At 40.7% G+C, this 21,330-nt stretch overlaps 4 protein-coding genes and 3 non-coding genes across 8 annotated transcripts; 4 read left to right on the top strand and 3 right to left on the bottom strand.

Annotated features, from left to right (window-relative positions):
* Nucleotides 1-381: 381 nt before the first annotated feature.
* fkbpl (FKBP prolyl isomerase like) lies at nucleotides 382-1,900 on the top strand. The gene is made up of 3 exons (XM_061734952.1): nucleotides 382-549; nucleotides 672-940; nucleotides 1,164-1,900. Exons 1-3 carry the CDS (start codon nucleotides 384-386, stop codon nucleotides 1,827-1,829), a joined length of 1,101 nt encoding a protein of 366 aa, XP_061590936.1. The 5' UTR covers nucleotides 382-383; the 3' UTR covers nucleotides 1,830-1,900.
* Nucleotides 1,901-2,123: 223 nt separating this feature from the next.
* On the bottom strand, nucleotides 2,124-2,196 carry trnaf-gaa (transfer RNA phenylalanine (anticodon GAA)). Its single transcript has one exon. It is a non-coding gene; the product is annotated as a tRNA-Phe (tRNA).
* Nucleotides 2,197-2,715: 519 nt separating this feature from the next.
* ebp (EBP cholestenol delta-isomerase) lies at nucleotides 2,716-4,616 on the bottom strand. Its single transcript, XM_061734951.1, has 5 exons — nucleotides 4,472-4,616; nucleotides 4,049-4,352; nucleotides 3,916-3,952; nucleotides 3,693-3,823; nucleotides 2,716-3,038 (listed from the first exon to the last, which is right to left on the bottom strand). Exons 2-5 carry the CDS (start codon nucleotides 4,347-4,349, stop codon nucleotides 2,818-2,820), a joined length of 690 nt encoding a protein of 229 aa, XP_061590935.1. The 5' UTR covers nucleotides 4,350-4,352; nucleotides 4,472-4,616; the 3' UTR covers nucleotides 2,716-2,817.
* Nucleotides 4,617-5,430: 814 nt separating this feature from the next.
* On the bottom strand, nucleotides 5,431-5,502 carry trnah-gug (transfer RNA histidin (anticodon GUG)). The gene has a single exon. It is a non-coding gene; the product is annotated as a tRNA-His (tRNA).
* Nucleotides 5,503-7,789: 2,287 nt separating this feature from the next.
* On the top strand, nucleotides 7,790-7,861 carry trnae-uuc (transfer RNA glutamic acid (anticodon UUC)). Its single transcript has one exon. It is a non-coding gene; the product is annotated as a tRNA-Glu (tRNA).
* A 212-nt stretch (nucleotides 7,862-8,073) lies between these two features.
* On the top strand, nucleotides 8,074-11,791 carry ccdc115 (coiled-coil domain containing 115). The gene is made up of 5 exons (XM_061734950.1): nucleotides 8,074-8,247; nucleotides 8,338-8,441; nucleotides 8,523-8,632; nucleotides 8,726-8,899; nucleotides 11,284-11,791. The coding sequence occupies exons 1-5, from the start codon at nucleotides 8,128-8,130 to the stop codon at nucleotides 11,481-11,483; spliced, it is 708 nt and encodes a 235-aa protein (XP_061590934.1). The 5' UTR covers nucleotides 8,074-8,127; the 3' UTR covers nucleotides 11,484-11,791.
* Nucleotides 11,792-12,727: 936 nt separating this feature from the next.
* Nucleotides 12,728-19,922, top strand: si:dkey-109j17.5 (zinc finger BED domain-containing protein 6). 2 transcript variants are annotated; one of them, XM_061734948.1, is made up of 5 exons: nucleotides 12,728-13,259; nucleotides 13,593-13,841; nucleotides 14,550-14,809; nucleotides 14,902-15,499; nucleotides 18,234-19,922. In XM_061734948.1, exons 1-5 carry the CDS (start codon nucleotides 13,110-13,112, stop codon nucleotides 19,074-19,076), a joined length of 2,100 nt encoding a protein of 699 aa, XP_061590932.1. In that variant the 5' UTR covers nucleotides 12,728-13,109; the 3' UTR covers nucleotides 19,077-19,922. The 2 variants fall into 2 exon arrangements, with proteins under 2 accessions (XP_061590932.1, XP_061590933.1); XM_061734949.1 differs by having other exon boundaries at nucleotides 13,129-13,259; nucleotides 13,676-13,841.
* Nucleotides 19,923-21,330: the final 1,408 nt, after the last annotated feature.

Genomic DNA, 21,330 nt, shown 5'->3' with positions numbered 1-21,330 from the left:
TCTTTTTTTAAAGGCCGAAATGAAATAGAGTAACAAGGCTGTTTTTAAAATGTAAGGAGTAAAAAGTACAGATAATTGCGTGAAAAAGTAAAAAGTCGTCTGAAAAATAATTACTCCAGTGAGGTATAGATAACCAAAATTTCTACTTAAGTAAGGTAACGAAGTATTTGTACTTCGTTACTTGACACCTCTGGAAGGATATGAGGACAATGTGTCAAAAAAAAGGTAAACAGTTACCTTTTAGTCACAGCTGATGTTGCATACTGTCTCAGACACTGGCAAGTTTAATTGTTGTTTCTGCTTTTTGCATGATCTGTCTTGCACATTAATCAGAGATCATATAATTTTTTCATACCTGTCTCACTGTTTTTATGTAGCCAGTTATGGAATCTGTTCAACCTACTGAAATACCACGCGGTAACGCTGATCATGATGCTGTGGACGTCACCTCGTGGATTTCGGTGTGTCCCAAAGGCCTCTGGCGGGTTCAGAGGACACGGGCACATTCGTGGAGTCGACAACTTGTTTCCAATTCCGAAAATGCCTCAAGTATGACGCTCTGTAAATTAACACCTCCATCACATTTCTTTAAGAATACAATTGTCTAGATTATGCCGTATTCTGACTTACTTTCTCTTTCCTTGTTTTTTTTTTTTCTGCATGTTCATCAGATCCCTGTCCAAAGCTGGGCTCTTTGTGTCGCGTCCAGGTGCAGTTCAAAGCTAACACAGATGATTCAGATGGCTCAGTGTCTGACAAAAGAAGTGAAAAGTTGTCTGACACTTATGCAACAGAATTTGTAGATACACCTTTTGCCAGATGTCAAGACTCTGTGCTGCAGATCCCAGTGGGTGAGTGGGTGACGCTGAGGCTAGGGGAGGGTCAGTGTGATGTCACAGAGGCGTGTTTGGAGGGAATGAGACCTGGAGAGAAATGTGAGGTGAGAATAATTTAGTGTGACAGTATGTCTGTTTTCTGCATATTCTTAAAATCACTCAGGGAAGATTGTTTTATATAAAAAAACACGATCACTTTAGATTTTTTTTTCATATTTATAACATTTAAAAAGTAGGGGGCCTGAAAGTAAACCCATTTGTGACACTATCACACATCATGATGCAATCAGTTTATCACAAGTCTAATTATTGTTTTTTGCTGCTCAGATACAACTTACCCCCGTTGGACCGGATGTTTCTGTTCCTCAAAATCCAGATGGAGACCTTCCTCTATGTGCCACCGTTGAACTAAAAGCTTTCACGCCAGGAAAGGAATCCTGGGAGTTGCCGACTAGTGAAAAATGGCAGTGGGTTAAGTCACACAAGGAGAGGGGTGGAGTGAGATTCAGGAGCGGGGATGTGTGGGGAGCCTCAGACAGCTACAGCAGGGCCCTCAAACTCCTCATTCCTCTCTGCAGCCTCGTTGGATTGGTGGGCACAAAAGGACCAAAGCTTGAAGTGGAGGAGCAGAGAGACGCAATCACTGCTGATGAGACACAACAGTTGCCTTCAGTTAATGAATGCAAAATAATCAAAGCCGAGCTGCACTCAAACCTGTCATTGTGCCAGCTGAAATTGAACCAGCCCGAGCGAGCTAAAGCCAATGCTGCTAAAGCCACTCTGCTGGACTCTGGTGCTACCAAAGCCTGGTACCGACTAGGCCAAGCATGCCAGATGCTGAATGAGCTGGAGGAGGCCAAACAGGCTTTTAGGAAACTGCTGGAGCTACAACCAGAACTGCCTGCTGCTGTGAAAGCGCTTAAAGGTGTAATTAGTCGAGAGAAAGAAAGAAATGCGCAACTTGGACTGAGACTCAGCAAAATGTTTAGCTGAACATGAAAAATGATCAATTCAAACTGTTTACGCTTGGCTCACCATTACATGAACGTGTATTCACAATACTACTCAAGTCTTAAAGTAAAACTTTTCATCTGTGCATTTGTGTTTTTCTCCTAATTGTGTGCTACCTGTGTTTGAGAAGCCCGAGTGAACGCTTGTGCCTTTTAATGAAGTGATACATGAGATGGATTACAGTGTGTTGTCGCTTTGAAGGAAGGCGCAGTTGCATCCTGTGGCCACTAGATGTCGTGTTTGTGACGCCAAAAACTGCGTTCAAAGGCATCAAAATGCCGAAACCCGGGATCGAACCAGGGACCTTTAGATCTTCAGTCTAACGCTCTCCCAACTGAGCTATTTCGGCGCATATGTAACGGATTTCACCATGGATAATATAGCCATAGATATACGGACAATATATGTTGTCATATCCTGTCAGGGATATGTTGTTAGTTATCGCCTTTTCTTTTATAGACCGTATAACTAATACACCTTTATTATAATTATCTTCGCTGCCCTAGTTTATATTGGGAAACGAACATGCTTTGCTCTAAAATAAATGTATTCCTTAGGACAGGTGAGATCCTTTATACAAATGGGATGAACAAACACATTTAAATATTTCAGTTTCTTTTGTGCATCATTTACCTGAAATTAACTAATTACATTTACCAATCAATCCACCAATGCTTCATTATGTTCGGCATTCATGTGCGGCAAGTAGCTAAGGCTGAGTAGAATCTGCTAGGATTTTCTGACCCTTTTTCAAGGATCTCATGATTTTGATAATTTTAAAGTCATTTAGGTGACCTTACATTATCAATTCTACCACTGCATATCCCAGGTCCAGTCATAAAAGGACTTATTAAAAACACACACACAATTTATGAGGCAAGTGATGTAATTTAATATTTTTGTAAGAAAACAATGAAAAAAGTTGACATGTTGACAGTTATTTGCTTTTCTTTATTATCCTCCATGCCGCTCAGTTCCTCTTACTCTTGTGTCCCTTTGTGTTGTCTGTGTGTGTCTGGGCTGCGGACAGCTGTCTCCAGGCATCCACAATGAGCGCCGATGGTATGAAAATCCACAACACATTCATGAACACAAAGTAGAACCAGAAGTAGAGTGGATGTCCCAGCTCACTGTGACTGTAGCCGTCTCTGTGCTCTGTGAAGAAGTATAGCACTGCTCCGTACAGCTGACCTGCCGTCAGATGATGCAGTAAACCACAAAATACAGAAGAGTATTAGGGCCATACAGGAGAAAAAATATTTGAGAGGTGCAGTTTGAGAAAAAAGTCAAAATTTAATAATTTTGTAGTTCATATTCATATTTTGTTAGGGAAGAGTATTAGGGCCAGGCTAAGGCTTTATTCTTTTTTTTTTTTTTTTTATTGATCTTTTTATAAGAAACAACATACACTTAAAACATGGAAACGTGTAGTCAAACAGACGCATTATACATTGTCTCCTTTTTTTTTTTTTTTTTAAACACACAAAACCTAACAAAGGAACAGAGTCTCTGTAGCGTTAAAACATAAATAAACAGATGAGCAAGAAATGAAACTGGAAATATAAGGCTTTATTCTTGAAATAAAATTTAAAGAATAAAGTCGAAATTTCGTGAATAAAGTCGAAATGTCGAGAATAAATATATTTCGACTTTTTTCTCGAAATTGTACTTCAACATCAATCTAGACATTTGGACTTTTTTTTTTTACATTTCTTCCTCCTCTAAAATATTTGTTATTTTTATCCTGCCTGGCCCTAATACTCGTCCGTAACAAAATATGAATATGACAAGCTACAAATTATTAAATAACACTTTTTTTTTTTCTTTGCAATCACAGCATCTTACCTAACGATATGATGAGCTGCAGGACAAATCGGTAGGGCTTATAAGTTAAAAAAGAATATACAGCCCAAAAGCTGAAAGGCCCCCACAACCATGCAGTCACGGTCTCCATGCAAACAGTAAAGTTATCAGCACTAGACAGAAAAAAAAACAAACAATTAGTTTCGATCAAAGTTTTGTTATGTCTCTTGAAAACAAAACTTTCAAAACATTAAATTTGACTCACATTACATATCTACTGTCTCCTTTGGAGTATTCCTTCCCTGAAAGAGAAAGATATACAACATAATAATTAAAACATGCTTCATTTTATATTTTTCACAGTTAATGCAAGTGTTTTCCCTGATGATGACACTCACATAGCTGTGACAGGAAGCTCTGGTCCCCTGGTAGAACATCATAATACACTGAGAACCAGCCCTCGATGACACAATGAATGAAACCACAAACGCCGAACCAGGACATAGCCAGTCGCCTCCATGTTCCCAGCCTGCCGGGGATCCCAGTGATCAGCCAGGTCACAAGCACAAAGATCCCAGACACAGAAAAAAAAATAACCAGGATCTCTGGCATGGATTTGTCATTGGCCACATAAGAGGGAATCAAAAGGTCTCGAGGCCAGTAAGGATGAATAGTTCCCCTTTCTGAAGAGATACCCATCGTCTGTTTAAAAAAAGGACAGAATTTGCATCACATATAAAAATACATAAACAGAAGTTTTAACATTGACTGATGTGTGAAAAGAAAAACAAAACATGTAGCATGTTTTGTCTTGCACTCACCAGTGATGCAATCAAAACAAGTAGACAGCCTAATATCTGATTCTTTCTTCTGAATACAAACTGTTATAAGTCACTGGAGCAGAAAAAGATAATGTTTCACATAAAAATTCACCACTGGCTTATTACTGCTGCATATATTCTAACACGGAACTTTGTACAGTCCGGGGCGGTAACTTGAGATAATGTCAAACCAATCAAAACACTGTATTCATAGAGCTAGGAGCACACAAGATCTGCTGGGAGAGTTGATTGGCTCTTCAACTCGGAACATTGACGTTGTCTTGGTAACTACCAATGAACACATGCCTTCCTCTCCGAAGACTTCCCCCATCTTTTGATGAAACATATGAGAACAAATCACAAAAAATATGAAGACCAGGTTAGAAGAGTTTGAATCATTGCACTTTTATCAGAGAAAAAAGTGCTTTAGGAAGTGTGACCAGTTAATCTATTTTTCTGTTAAAATGGAGCCAAACTCCGTCCAAACATAAAGTATAATAAAACAGTATTTCTGAAGATCAGTTTCACTAAATTTCATAAATTAATGGCAAACCTTCCATAAAATAATCTATCACACGGAGGACAGCTTTGAAATGGCTCAAAATTACTGCAATTGCAATAATGGCACATTCTAATAATATATGAGGTCATATGATCACACTATTACAAGTTGTTGTAGCGTGTTAATTAATTTTTCTCATTGTAACTCTGTTCATTTGCTTTTGTCGTGGCCTAATTTTTACCCTTAAAAATGACTCTCTCTCGATTATGCTTATGATCACACCGAGAGTGCAACACTACCATAACAGAGTCCTTTGAGTGTCAAGCCTAGTGGATATAACTTTCAATTCATGAATAAAAATAAAGTAATATAAAATAATAAATAGATAAAAAGATGACAAATACATAGTGCCACTGTAAAGAAAAAGATCTCCCTTGCCGCGTCAGGGAATTGTCCCTGCCGTGACCCGGATTCGAACCGGGGTTGCTGCGGCCACAACGCAGAGTACTAACCACTATACGATCACGGCGAGCTACTGGGAGACATGTCGACGGTCCTGGCAGAGGGGCTTATGTAGTAACACGAGAATGACGCTATGTGTTGGGCGTGTAGGGGGTCGCCTTTCAGAAAAAGAAATAAGGGACGGCCCGATTTCAGCAGCGCAGGCGCCAAAGAAAAGGGACATCCCAAAAACTTCTAAACTGCATATAAATGTATTTATTTTATATGAAAAAACAAAATGCTTTGATTTAAAGTGCTTTAATAGCATTGAACTTGCATGACTGCACAGACAGCCAACCATGCTAGCAACTGAACTAACCTATGCTCCGATGGTAAATATGAATATATTATATAGCTATATAGCTACAGGTGAAGGTCGGAAAATTAGAATATGGTGTAAAAGTTAATTTATTTCAATAATTCAACTTAAAAGGTGAAACCTATATATTACATAGTCTCATTACAAGCAAAACAGGATATTCTAAGCCTTTATTTGTTATAATTGTGATGATTGAATTGTTTAATGATTTCATAAAATATTCTAATTGGGAATTAAAAGTTGCTTTTCGTATTGAACCAATACAGACACATATTATGCTCTTATTTATGTCATAATATACAGGTGAAGGTTGGAAAATTTGAATATATTGCAAAACTTCATTCATAGTAAATTAAACTTAAAGGAGCTTGAGGCCGGATTGAGGCAGAATTTATGAAAAAAATTCGTATATGTTTTAAGTTTTCTAGTAATAATGTCAGATGAAGCGTTCCAAACCCAAAAGAATGAGCCCTCTACCGTATCTCTCCGTTGCCTTGAACAGGCTGTGTGCTGCAAAATGTGCTGCAATTCGGGCCCAAATTTCCCGCGCTGTCCTGCGGATGTGACGTCATATGACGCTGCATGCACGTTCTCCCTGTTCTCCCGTGCCGGCTTCGCTGTTGGCTGCAGTTCCCCCCGACGGCCGTCGTGGTGAAGGGTGGCGCTAGAGAGTCTCATTTCTTAAAAGGAGCCTCAAGCTCCTTTAAGATGAAATAAATATTATTTCCCACTACATACAAAGTGAGATATTTCAAGCCTTTGTTATAATTTTGGTGATTATGGCTCACAGCTTACCCCAAATAAAAAAAATTTAAAAAAATTAGAATGTTTTATGAAATCAATAAACAATTCAATCATTAAAATTATAACAAATAAAGGCTTAAAATAACTTGCTTTGCATGTAATGAGACTAGGTAATATATGAGTTTCACCTTTTAAGTTGAATATAAATTAACTTTTACACCATATTCTAATTTTCCGACCATCACCTGTATATATATTATACAACTCGGCTGATGTGGACACATACATAGCATAGGAGCAGAGGTTATTTCAGTTGCTATAAGATAAGATATTCCTTTATTAGGCCCACAGCGGGGAAATTCGCAGTGTACAGCAGCAAAGGGGATAGTGCAAAACAAGAGGCATCAATAGAAATAATAATACAATAATAATATCAGAGTATGACACACTATAAACAGTACTGGTATATACAATAATAATAAAAAATACTGGTATATAAAATAAGATAACAGAGGGATATTGACATAATTGCACGTTGCAGTGAATGATATTGCACATTATTTTCCAGTATGTACATTTATTGTCAGGTTGTTATGTTTGTGGTCTACTGTGAGCAGTGCTGGTTGTGTAGTCTCACAGCTGCAGGGAGGAAGGACCTTCTGTAGCGCTCCTTCACACATTTAGGGTGAAGGAGCCTGTCGCTGAATGAGCTCTCCAGCGCTCTGATGGTGTCCTTCATGGGGTGGGAGCATGGGTGGGAGTCCTTCTCCATCATGGATGACAGCTTAGCCATCATCCTCCTCTCTCCCACCACCTGCACTGTGTCCAGAGAGCAACCCAGGACAGAGCCGGCCCTTTCAATGATTTTGTCCAGCCTCCTTCTGTCTGCAGCTGTGATGTTGCTGCCCCAGCAGACCACTCCATCTTTTTCTCGGCTGATGTGCATAAACAATCACTCAGTTTCAGTCCCTCACCAAACATGAAAAATCAAATGAAGCACCAAACAAAAGCTACCTTCAGCTGCTCTCTCTCAGGTGTGTCTCAGTGCAGGAAGAAATGCCCAGGTGAGCTTTCTGCCTCCTTTTATAGACTCCGCCCCATGCCTTGATGCTAATGCTAGACTGCCTGTTACCTTCCCTTCCACCCATATAAAATAAATACATTTCTATGCATTTTAGAAGTTTTGGGGATCTCTGCTGGGTGTGTGCTCTACCGCATTGAATTAGTTTGTTGGACAACGAGGGTTGTGCAGTCCCATATGGTCTAGCGGTTAGGATTCCTGGTTTTCACCCAGGCGGCCCGGGTTCGACTCCCGGTATGGGAACTACGTTTTTTATTTATTTTTTTCTCTCTCAAATGCATTCCTATGTTTTCACGTACCATACTTGTGTTGCACTTATTTCTTGACAACATGTTACTTTTATCGTTTGTCGATCATTCAAAATTAGAAGACAGTTTTGAGATGGTCGGAGGCCGTATAAGTCACGTGACTGGACGTGTCACATGATGCGACACGGAAGCAGCAGACGGTTCTGTCTCAGTGTAAAAGCAAGGAAACCTGACAAGCAACTCGATTAAAAAGGAGCAGACATGGGTTCATCAGAACTAGAGGACTTTAACGAGTTACTGGACGAGAAACTGCTTCTCTTCATGGATCAACTCGAGTTACTAGAGGAAAAACGAGCAACTCTGAACTCTCTCATCGAGCAGGCAAGAGCTATAAGTGTCATACACATCTCTCTGGATTAGCCGTGTAGCTGACGAGCAATATTGACTTGTTTTGTTCTATTACCTGTTCAGGGATGGTTTTCCATCACCAAGGCACGATATTCCATGGGAAACAAGCAAGTGTCTACACTTCAGTATGCAAGTGAGATGGAGCCACTAGTTTGTGTTCAAGTTAGGTGAGTAAAGTGCTCTCAGGTTAATATGAGTGCATTTAATCTTTTGGAAAAGTCTTAACCTCATGTGTTTTTGTGTTGCAGAACTGTGGACAATGGTGAGGTAGAGTTCCGCACTGAAAAATGTGCACAAAAGTGTAGCGAAGAGCCAACAAATGATGTAGTACCTGTAGAGGACATTGGACCCACAGAAGGTTATGCAGTTTTAAAAACATGTTGGTAATATAGACTTGCAGCATTTATTTATTTATTTTATTTTTAACCATCGCAATTATTAATTTTCACAGGTGTCAGACGAAGAAATATGCCAAAAAAGGATTTGCCAAAAAAAGCACCAAATGAGGATACCAATACTGGGAGAGCTCAAAGAAGACAGCCGAATCCTCAACAAGACCCACTGAAATGGTTTGGGATTTTGGTGCCGCAGTCTCTAAAACAAGCACAGTCATCATTCAAACAAGGTTTGATGTTACGCCCAACCTAACTTAAATTTTGTTTTGTTTTTGCTTAGAAACTGGTCTGTTTAAATCTTAGGCGGTTACTTATTAATTTACAGACTAGTTTATGTTCTCAATGATGCATGTGTGCAGGATTGGCAATGGTATGAAAAGTAGTCTTTCGCAAAAATTGTGCCACATCCAAATGTATAGCAAAACAACATGCTGCAAGCAGTGTGACATTACCATATCTACAGTAGTCAAGACAGCTCAGTGTGAAATGTATAAAGTTAAAACAACTTTGGTTCTAAGGAGTCTAAACATTTGTTAGAGACCAAAACAACCTGAATAGAGGCAGTTTTGAGTTGGAATGGAATATATGTTTGCAGAAAAATAGCCATTAATGTTAGCCCACTCCACTTAAGTGGTGATCTTACAGATCAGGTAATTTTCACTTTGTATATGTACAAAAAGTGTATTAAAAAGGACTACTGGCAGCAAACGGTAGTCTGTTCAAGTCAATGACCAAATATCACGCAAACTACAGCCAACAGCTGCAAAAAGAGTTAATGCCCTCTGCTTCTAATACGTTCCTTTTCATTCATATATATCTATATATATATATATATACATACAGTACAGACCAAAAGTTTGGACAAACCTTATCATTCAAACAAATAGGGAAGTGTGTCCAAACATTTGATCTGTACTGTGCAGTGGTGGACAGTAACGGAGTAAATTTACTTGAGTATTGTACTTAAGTACATATCCAGAGGATTTGTACTTTACTTGAGTATTAGATTTCTTTGGTACTTATTACTCTTACTTGAATACATTTCCAAGACAAATATTTTTACTTTTACTCGAGTAAATTTCTAGGAAGGCTGAAAAGTACTCGTTACTTTCAGGTCTGCTCTTTTTTCTTCCTCCCTAAAATCCTATTGGACACAAGCTGTTTTTGTCAAAGGAGGAGACCTATCACAGTGCACGCTCTCCACTGGGATGTACGTAAAGCGGAAATACGTCAAGCCTCCTCAAAACAATACCGCCAAAGTAGCCTGCGTTTGTCAAGACAGAGTCAAGACAGAGCCGCAACAAGTCAAGACATAGTCGCAAATAAGAAATTTACTCTTACTCTTACTCTTACTCTTAAAGTAAATTTAAAAGCCTTTACTTTTGGATACTTAAGTACCTTTAAAAGCAAGTACTTTTCTACTCTTACTCGAGTAATATTTTGACTGAGCTACTTTTACTTGTAACGGAGTAAATTTTGACCAGTAGTATTTGTACTCTTACTCAAGTACTGGGGTCGAGTACTCTGTCCACCTCTGGTACTGTGTATATATATATATATATATATATATATATATATATATAATGTTTACAGTATATATAACAGTATATATAGAGTATATATACTAGTTCAGTTCTATGGAAACAGAGGCATTGAACACTCATTATTTTATGTCTGTTAACAGTAGTTTGCAGTGAAGTCAACTTGAACAGACTCATGACAGATGGAATGACATTCCTGTACAAACACTTCTTTTACTATGTGTATTCCTATCGAGCTCACAACTGCTCTCTGATTATTTTGGTCACTTATGAAAGTTGCCACTCCTTACCATCTAGTGATAGACCAAAGGTTGTTTAAGCGCCTGAATTTCCCTTAAATGAATACTGTGGAATAATTACCGCCATGGGAAATGGGAACAATTTCAAATATCATGCACTTCGAGCAGCAAATACCTTTAGCGGTCAGTTAATGTATCTATCTAGGAGTTAGCTAGCAATTTCAGTTTCAACAATGATTCCCATCTGGGAAAATTCACAATCCTTTGTGTTTTGTGTATTTGCCTTTTTTCCTAAATTCGCTTCGCCTCTTCATGATTTTGTGTCCCCTCAGGCTTCTCGTAAAGCAGAAATCCGTCAGCTGCCGTGACAGAAGATTAAAAATAATGGTCCTTTCATATAAAAACTAAAACGTGGCAAATTAGTCTTTTATCATTCATTTCAAAAAACTATTTTAGAATGCAGACGATGTGTGTTGAAAACTAAGTACACACCATAATCCAATACCTACAACGATATCTACAACCATCTTTAGAAGCAGAAGGATTAAATAATGGCTTTCTGATATTATAAGTCTCTTGCATTGTTATGGAGAAAGTTAAGACTGTTCTTCTTTACAACATTGCTTTAGTTTATTGCATATTTTGAAAAAAAATTATGCAGGCCACTGCACCTCATTTGATATTTATTTATTTTTCTATTTTTATATGTGTGTGTAGTGATTTTACAAAGATGATGGGTCTATGCATGTGTGCACAATAAAATGCTATTTGGGTACTAATGAAAGACCTCTTTCCACTTCTGCATCTTTTCTTTTGTTTTATTTCTCATTGCAGTAATAGATCTTTCTGCTGAGATTGCAGCCCTCCAGATTGCAGTTTTAAACACCAGACAGGAGCTGAAGGAGGGCATGAAAAATAAACAAACTGCAGATGAAAGACACGACCCCTCTGTCGGACAATGTGGTAAACTGAGCGAGTCCATCACGTCGGAGCAGGAGGAAACCAAAGTGGCTTCAGCCGACAAGAGCCACTAGATCTTCCTTCAAGTCTAATAAACATGGCGGGAACATTCTTGCTGGAATTAAAAGTGGAAAAATGTAGCAACACCTGCTGCATGATTTATTAGTATTAGATTATGTTCTTGTACTGTTTTTACTGATGACTGTGTAACTTATGTGATGTGTTTGTGAATCCTGTTCTCGAGGGTTTTTCGAAGGGAAATAAATGTGTTGTCGAAAAAACGGGATCAAAATATATATATATATATATATATATATATATATATATATATGACAACTTGCTTGAATGTTTTTCAAGAAATGGTTAGCTGCAGCTTACTAAATGTGATTAAATACATTTTTCTTGAATTTCTTTAACTCTTATTCCCACAACACAAATGGTCATACATATTGATCGTTGAATTCCAAAGTTGTTTATTTTTATGAAATTGAATTTTAAAATATTTGTGATGTATAAATTGACTTTCCAGAGAAAGTGTTTTTTTAATATTTTTTTTTCTTTTTGCAACATTTCAGAAAAACTTTGCATTTTTTCATGTGAAGCACACAGACTGGTTCTAATATAACCAGGCACTCATAGCACTGGTTGAAACAAATGAACCTTGTTGACCATTAAACAATTGTTATGGCTTTTCAAGTAATCTCATAATTATTGTCATGCATAAAGCTTATCTTGCCCACCTTTTAACATAATAGAATATACAAAAAGAACAAATGAAGTATAACGAGGTTACACAAAATAATAAAAGTAATAATAGTAGCTGTAATAACTGTAATAATAGTAATAGTAATAATAATGATAATAATAAAGATAGCTCTGAAAACAGAAAAGTGAAAAGATGCTAAAGAAACCGACAAAACCAATTTAGGTTGTCATTTCATCTCATGCATGTGTACATTCGTCTTTGTTTGCTTATTGTGCTTCTATATGTCCATTACCCTTGCTTTGAATAATATCTTGTAAGCTTTTATTGAGTTTGCAAATTTAAGGTCGTTGTCTAATGAGTTCCACAGTTTTACTCCTAAAACGGATATACATCTTCCCCTAGTATTTGTTCTTACTGCTGTTGTCTCAAACATTGCTGTTCCTGTTCCTATGAAATGGTGTCATATCAGGAGAAAACCGCACAATTGAAAACATTTGACCAAGCAGCGCATAAGCAGATTGTCCGGGGACGGCCGAACAGCACCGGGGGGAGTGGAGAAAGGAAACGAAACTCCCGTGTTTTGTGTGTACTTCCTGGTCCAATTATACTAGTGTCTGTGCGCCTGCACGCAGCTCTGCCTCCCGTCACTTGCGTCCGAACGACGGATGGGAGCGCAGACGGCGCGGATGTGGCCTCTCTATTTTGTTATTGACGTTTCCAGACATCCGCAGAAGCCTGCGTGGCCCAATTGCGACGCAAATTCTCCTTTAAATTGAATCTTCTTTTGTCCGTGTGTGCATGTGTGTGTGTGTGTGTGTGTTGTGTGTGTGTGTGGTGCCGTTTCTTTCTGCGTGATACCGGATCGGGATGTAAACACGCCGGCCTGCATGCGCTCATGATCGGAGGCGAGGTGAGACTGAATCCCCCCGACTCGGATTATCACCCGCGATCGCAACTTGATTTGATTTCCCCAGATCTGGAACTGTGAGCTCCAATGGCGTCAGTTTCGAAGGTGTCTATTTTGGATTACTTTAATATTGTGTTTGAAGGGGAAAATGGCAAAATCGAGTCAAACTGCAAGGCTTGTGGCACCAGAATCCAGGCGAAACGGAGCGTTACGTCCAACTTCGTCACGCATCTAAAGGTAATATTTTCATAGTTAAACATGCCATATTTAAACCAATGAAAACAAGGGATGTCGCAAATGTTATTCCGATCCCGTTGGCAGCAGCTGGATCAGCTGTCTCTGTAGGATATGTGTGTTCTGCTGGGTCAGCTTTATGAATGTGATCTGAGTGAAGACAGTCTGTTGCTTCTCTGCTGGGAGTTGGGGGTGGGGGCTCACTCATGCTATATCTTCTTCCATTGAAATGAATACAATGATGTATACATGACTACAGATGAATATCTGAACCAAGCTCTCCTCCACCTGTCATCCAGTAACACTCTTAGACCCCTCTGTCTCTCTCCCATTCAGCGTAAGCACCCGGTTATGTATGATGACTTTGTGAAAAGGAAGGATATGAAGAGAGAGGGTTATTGCTCCGCTTCCCTGCACAGTTTCACCACCAATGGAGGAAACACCCGATACACTCTCCCCATCAGTGCTGGAGCAGGAGGAGGTGGAGCAGTGGCAAGTGTTGGAGGAATGGGAACTCTTGAGGGAGGAGTAGGAGGAGGCTCTGGAGGAGGGGTGACCAAGTTTGACAAACATGACCCACGTCAGGTGTGTATTACAGTCCACCACTAATCAAACTGCTGCGTGTGTAAAATCCTGAGCGTTACGCTATTACCGCTAGGGGTGGGACGATACGGGAAACTCACGATTCAATACTGTGGCGATATGTGGCCCACAATAACGATAATATCACGATACACGATATCTACAATATTCGATATATTGTAAGAAATTTCATCAACGATTAATCACGATATATGTGACTGAAAAAGAAAAAATACCCATAAAAAGGAAAACGTCTGTAGTTATGCATTTATTCAATGCCCAAACTTCATACAAAGTACAAAGAAAGTGCATTTGTACAGTACCCTTTAAATGTAAACGCTGTACAGCTGGACAAATTGAAGTGCATGAACATTAATAACATGTTTTATATAAACCAGGACAGTGCACTGCTTTGTTTTTCTAATACTGAAAAGTCAGTAAGCAACTTAATTTTGCATAGTGCCTCATTGTCTCCTAGTCTTGTAAATGTAAACACTGTACAGCTGGACAAATTGAAGTGCATGAACAATAGTGCGGTGACAACCGCGTAAATCCATTAAGTGTGTTGTAATAAAACATCGATATTTGCCGTCAGTTTATCGATTATTTATTGCGACAGAGAGCGCAACAATATATTGGAATATCGATTTTTTTCCCCCACCACTAATTACCGCATTATAGAGTAAGACCTGTCACATTTTGCATCCGTAGGTTCTGATCTCTGAGGCGATAGCTAAGATGATTGTGCGGGATCTGCAGCCTGTGTCCATAGTGGAAAATCAAGGGTTCAGAGAGTTGCTTCAGCTGCTGGAGCCCCGTTACACTCCCGAGTCCCAGCGCTACATCCAGAGCCAACTCCTTCCAGCCTATGCCTACCAGGCTCAGCTGGCTACCCATCAGGCCCTGGCATCAGCACAAGCACTTAGTCTCAGCCTGGATCTCTGGAGGGGCTCACCTGGAACCGCGTCAGGGTAAGGTGGTAAGATGAATTAGAAACAGTAAAACAGCAATTTGGTTATTACATCATTGAAGAGCCTGCTCCTACCCTTTTCTCCTCTTGTAGGTACCTTGGTGTCACCTGCCATTTCCTTTCATCAGACTGGCAGATGCACTCAGCTCTCCTGGCTTGCCTCCCTCTGACCGGGGGTAGCTCTGGCAGCCGCGTGATTGCAGATTTTGATGAAGTATGTCAGTCTCACGGTGTGTCGGGGAGGGCCTTCCGTGTTGTTGTGGACCCTTTCACAGCAGCAACGACAACCATGAGGCCATGCTGTCTTCCTGGTTTCCTGGTTCCACCTGTTCTCACAAATGGACAATACGGAGATAATGCGGAGGCATTGGACAATGGTAACGATGCGGAGCAAGGCATCAAGAATGGCCACAGTGATGGCAGAGAAGAGGGAGACTGGGAGGAGTCGTGGGAGCAGGGTTTGGGTGTGTCCCGGGTAGATTGTTTCTCCCGCTCTCTGGAACAGTGTGTCAGAGAAGGGCTGCGCTCCTGTCCACAGATCTCTGCCACACTGGCCAAGACCTCCCATTTTTACAACTACATTACTTCGGCTGTGCCTCTTGAGAAACTTAGCCAGGTGTTCGATGGGATGATCATCGGGGGAGCAGGAAATATCCCAGATGCTGCACGAGACTGGGCTGCACAGCTCAAGGCAAGTAAAAAAAAAAAAAAGGTGTATTATGTAGCTCCCACTTTTTTTTTTAAACAGTCGATATTGTAACATTTGTTCAGTTCAAAATAATTCCTAGGAGGATTTTACATAGAAAGGGTATGAGTTCAAATTCAAGTCCCTTCCAGTCAAATCCAAACCAGTCCAATCCAGTACAACCTAATCCAATCAATCCAATTCAATATAATCTTATTCAGAATAATTGCATTTACATCGCACCAATAACAAGTTATCCACCTAAGGAAATCAACAGAGTCTATCCAGTCTCAACTGGAGTCAGTCCTCCATCCTGAGCATGATGGGGGACAGTGGAGGGAAAAAGATACCTTTTTGCATGAAGAGTCTCAACGGGTTGGAGGTGAGGACAGGGAAGTGGCAAGAACAAGCTATCAGGGACAACCACTATGGATACAAGCCTCAAATTTGGTCTCAAGGAGGCTGACGCCACCTCCACCGTCAAAAACTAACTTAAAACATTTCGGTTTAGTAAAGCCCCTCACCCCTTTTTCTCTCCTCTTTTTCTCTTCCCTTTCTTCAGATCAATCCACAGTTATTGATTAGAAGCATCTCATAAGCATAATTGCACTCCATTGTTCTTGTAGTTTATTGTGCTGCTCTGCAGAGCTTCCAGAAATGCATCCTGACCTGTAGTCCCACCCTCTGACCACCTCAGTGTCTACACCTGTGTATATAGTTGTCTCTGTAGTACATCAACTACTCGCGTATCTGTCGAATATACATAGAACTCTTAGTTCTGCAGCCTCTCTTCTCTCTGTTCTTCATCCTCTCTTTCCTATGTCCCTTTTCCTGCTCTACCGGGCTGGCCTTTGGCAGGAAGGTCCCCCCTTTATAAGGCAGGTCCTCCTCAAGGTTTCTTCGCCCCTAAAGGGGAGTTTTTCCTTGCCATTGTTTGACTTTAAGGTTTTTCTCCTGCTAGGGGCGTTTTTACCTGCTATTGTTTATTTGAAAATTGCTTGGGGGTCATGCTCTGGGTCTCTAGAAAGCGCCTAGAGACATTGTGTATTGTTATTGACACTATATAAATAAAATCGAATTGAACTGAACAAAGGGGAAAAAAAACATCAGCTCAGGGATGTATGCTGTAGGAAATAGAAGAAGGAAAACACAAAATTCTTGATAGCAATCAAGGCAAATGCATACATGAAGGGTAAAAACAGCAAAGGGCGGAGAGGTGCTCAGTGGCTCAGTGGTTTCCACGCCTACAGCACTTTTACTAAAGGGACAGCTCTAAATCACGAGGGGAAGTCCTGGCTATAAGGTACAAGGAAACTTTTAACATTTATCATAAAAGGTAGACAAGTTTTTGCCTCATGAACCAAAAACAAAAGTATTTTTGAAAATTAATAAGAAGCATAGATCGCTATTATAAAATTATATAATCTAAGTACTGATAGTTATAAGCAAAGACATCGGCATTATGAGTGCTACTGTACCAGTTACAAGTTTGGTTACAACCACTTATTTAAATTATATTTAACCCGAGGAGCAAATTATATTCAATATCAATTCACCTGCTTTCATATACTGTAGCGCCAAATCGAGACAAATATCATCTCAAGAATGACATCAAGAATACAATTCAACCCATCCCGGATGAGTCCAATTGATACTAAGCCAATAAAAATAACTATTAATAACTGCCGAGCTAAGGAAACCAATAGATTGCACCAAAACCCTTCTTTAGCACAAGGCCCAGTCCTACGCAAGCACCAGGCAACTGTGGAGAGAGAACAGGAAAAAAAGGCCTGGCAGAACCAGGCTCAGGAAGGGCGGCCCACTGCCTCAAATGGCTGGAGGTTGAGAGGGGGGTTTCAAAGTGAACAAAGTAAATATTCAGCACAATAACACAAGAGAACTGGCACTAAATGTGTTTGTCCATATATTGAAAACATATTGTCACAGTAAAGGTGCAGTAATTGTGAGATTATGGAAAAATATAAATATGTTGAAGAGTTTATATGGGAAAAAAATTAGTATCATGATGAAACACACAGGCTTCTTAGAGCCTGTGTGTTGTCAGGAGTGAAGAATACTTTGGTAACCAACCACTTTTTTCAGCTTTAATTCCATAGCCAAATATTCATTTTTAATATCTAAATGTAATCAAACAAGGTTTATGTTTAAGCCTGTTCAACCACAAATATACAAATACCAGGAGAAAACTGAAAGGTCCTTGTATAGCCTTGCCTCAGACTGTGCTCAGACTCGGCTTTTAGGGCAGCATAGTTCTGGAAACATCTCTGAAACTGCTTTTATTGTGTGAAGTCACTTTTGTTTTAACAAAAAACCTAGTCATGGTACAATTTGTAAAGGAAAATGCTTGTAATGCTTTTGAAGTATTGATGATGAGGTTATTTTAATGCTTTTTTTTAGCATGTGTGAGTTTCGTGCAATGCAGATCGTAGACATGTTATGATTTCAAACTAGTTTGATGTGATCTGACATGTATCACAAAATTCTCAGGGCACATAAACAATCAGGAATTCAGCTTTATATGAATATACATGAGGGCACATTGTAATTTTGAATGAACGTGGAAGATTGAGACGAGAGGGAGGTCAATATAGCATTGATTGACTAGGTTCATATTAAGATCAGTTTATTAGGTATATGGTTAAATATTTTTTTCCATAAAGATGGAAAACATTTTTCTACAATAAAAAGTAACGTTTTTTTTGTTCTTGTTTTGATGAAGGTCCTTCGGCGGCTTCTGGACTCAGTGGAGTTCCTGGAGGAGATGAGCGGTCCAGGGGAGCTGGCACTAGGTGGCACTGAGAGAGCCCTGCTGAGGGAACTCACTGACACTTTGGAGCCCTTCACTGAAGCCTGGGATATGGTGCACGGAGAGAGACAGGCAGACATACAGGTGGACAGACACGTGTCCATCAGCCTGGCTCTGCCCTGTGTTCTGGGCCTCCGTAAGCACCTCTCTGAGACATCGACCCCCCACTGCCCTGCCCTCCAGCTGGGCCTGAGCCAGGCTGTGGAGCACCTGTTGGCCCCTATCCTGGAGAACCCCCTCTACATCACTGCTACTACCCTGGACCCCCAGTTCAAGCTCACGTGGAGCAGCAACCCCGACTGGCACAGACAAGTTCTCGTAGAGGAGTTGTCCAAACATTCCCCAGTCTCCAGCCCAGTGGATCTCAACACAGACCTTCATCCTCAGTCCCAGACTCTTCCTGTCCCGGCACCATCTCCTGTCTCCTCACTTTCTCGGCCCTGCAAGTTGTTCTCTTTCATCAAGCAGAGACCCGCAACACAAGCTAAAAGCCTGGAGCAGGAGCTGGCTGTCTACCTACGCGAGGAGCCCACAGATGAGGAGGCTTTACATTACTGGCGCCGTAAAGCTATTGACTTCCCTCTGCTCGCTCAGGTGGCCAAAAGAGCATTTACCGTACCTGCTTGCAGCACAGTGGTGGAGAGCATTTTCATTACTGCTGGGCACCTCCTCCTGCCGGAGAGGGGCTGTGTCATACCAAAAAACCTGGAGACGCTCATCTACCTCAAAGCCAACTACAGATTATTATGGACTTAGAGCTTACAATCAAGCATTTCTTTGACCTAAATAGCAACTGGAGGTTTTTTACCTGCAGAAAAATTATTTCTTGGATACAAACCTTTGTTGCTCGTTGAGGAAACCGAGCCTCACATAATGCTTTTACTGCAGACCATTTGTTATGAGATTAAAAGAACTACAGTTTGCATTCTTGAAATGGATGCAGGTGTGGATTGCCTGCATACGGACCATCACACCACACGCTGTTGACTGTGGGGGCTAGAAGCAGATCAATACTAAAGCATTCAGTCTGACATTACTTTCCCTGATCAGGGTCTCTAGACATCTACAAAGCTTCTACTCTCTGTTTCTCCAATGTGAAAGACAGTTTGTGTCTGCACTAGCAAACACTGGCAAAGCAATGAAAACCAAATGGCCAATTATTGCGTACTGTAGCACCGGATTTATTTTCACTTATGCACAATAAGCCCGGAAGCTGCCATTACTTCATGAATGTCATTTTTCATGGATGGCATCTACAGCTAAACAAATATATCCATGCATCATCCACTTATTGTTTTCCTCTGTGTATGTGTGCCTCATCACTGGGCTGTTTCAATAAACAGGTTTCACTTTTTAATGCAGAGCTGCAGGCAGTTGGCAGCTGTGAGTTTTTATGTCAAATTTTCCCCTTCCAGAGTCTTCAAAAACTGAAACCGGTTTCACCAGGACTTTTTCTTTCTTTCTTTATGGCTCCGGCCTCCATCCGCAACAGAAAGCTGGAAGAGAATAGGTGTTTGTGGTATGTCAGAAATGTGGTATTGACTAACCTCGGAGCAATATTTTAAGACCACGTTGCTGGGCGCCACTTTGAAGGAGAAACATTGAATGCAGCAGTGTGTGTTTGCCTTTATCCAGGCTCTCTGTTTGTCGGGGATGGGCCAGTTGGGAGGCAGGGTAATTGCAATAATTCCATTAAAGTAAAATTTGAGTCAGCAGGCAGGCAGCTGTCACAGCCGACAAAGCCCCCTTTTTTTCGAATCATTATCTAGGATACAAAACTCTATTGCTGATGTACTGGGAAGTAAATGACCGAAAACAACAAATATTTATGATTAATATGGAACAGCAAGCACTGAAATCAGTCGGTTTGAAGATGATTATGAGGCTGCTCTCCAACGGCAGGAAACAGCTTCATCCCAGTGTATCTGTTTTTGTTTCTTGTGGGAAAAACCACACTCCAGTGCAAGTGTATTAATATGTGAGAGATACAATAAGAATTCCCTTATAGACCCTAATTATCAGAGATTGCTGTGATCTTAATGATGATCACCGCAGGACGTCTCTGTGGATTTGGATGCGTTGCCGGATATCTGTGCGGACGTGTCGGCGCACTCATCTTTAAAGCATGTGTTCTCTGCTCTCTCCCAGTGTGTGGTGTTGTTTGTTAGTGTATCTGGAGCAGCTTGAAGAGTCTCCCCCTCCCTCCCTCCCTCCCTCCCTCCCTCCCTCCTCCTCCCCCGGCTGTGACAGCTCATCTATTTGAGTTAGACGACCAGACTGGGACGCAGCCCTAGTGGTAATTGCCTTTGAAATGAATTACTTGGCCGAGAGTGAGACTGAAGGAGGGAAGGAAATTGTAATTGAACTGCAGCTGCCCCCACCACCCCTCTCTCTCTCTCCCTCCCCTCCCCTCCCTCTCTCTCTCTCTCTCTCTCTCTCTCTCTCTCTCTCTCGCCTGTCCTCTCCCTCCTGCTTCAAGTTATTACATCTGCAGTGCAGAGAGACATTTTCCATCTGCACACAAATACACACACCCTTACAAAACCAATTCTTCCCCGCCCCCACACAATGGCCTCAGCAGAGCACCATATTGATGCAGGCTGATTTCAGAGATTGATTGTTCATGGGCACATGCACACCAGGCCACACTGCACTCTCGTTCATAGCGCAGGGACAAATCCTCTCTTGTATATTGTGCTTGCATTTGTTTGCGCTGCCTTGCTCTAAATATTGCCCTATTTGCGGTGCCCTTTTGATGACCCTCCCTAAAGCTTATTGGGCTGCGGGACTCTTGAGCTGGCACAAACAAAAGTGTTCAGTATCTGAAAAGCCTTGGTTACCCCATGCACAGAGCCAAGCACTCCGTTATTAATAACTTGCCTGTTGCTGGCGTGATGACAGCTAAAAGCCTGATGGATTAAAGAGGTACCGTATTTGTGTTTGAAACTACACATTTACAGTCAGAATGTGTTTATTTACTTGTATCTTCCCTGCTTATTCTTTATTGCGT

Source organism: Cololabis saira, chromosome 12 (assembly GCF_033807715.1).
Source record: "Cololabis saira isolate AMF1-May2022 chromosome 12, fColSai1.1, whole genome shotgun sequence".
Classification (NCBI taxonomy): domain Eukaryota; kingdom Metazoa; phylum Chordata; class Actinopteri; order Beloniformes; family Belonidae; genus Cololabis; species Cololabis saira.
This window is presented reverse-complemented; position numbering and strand designations above follow the sequence as displayed.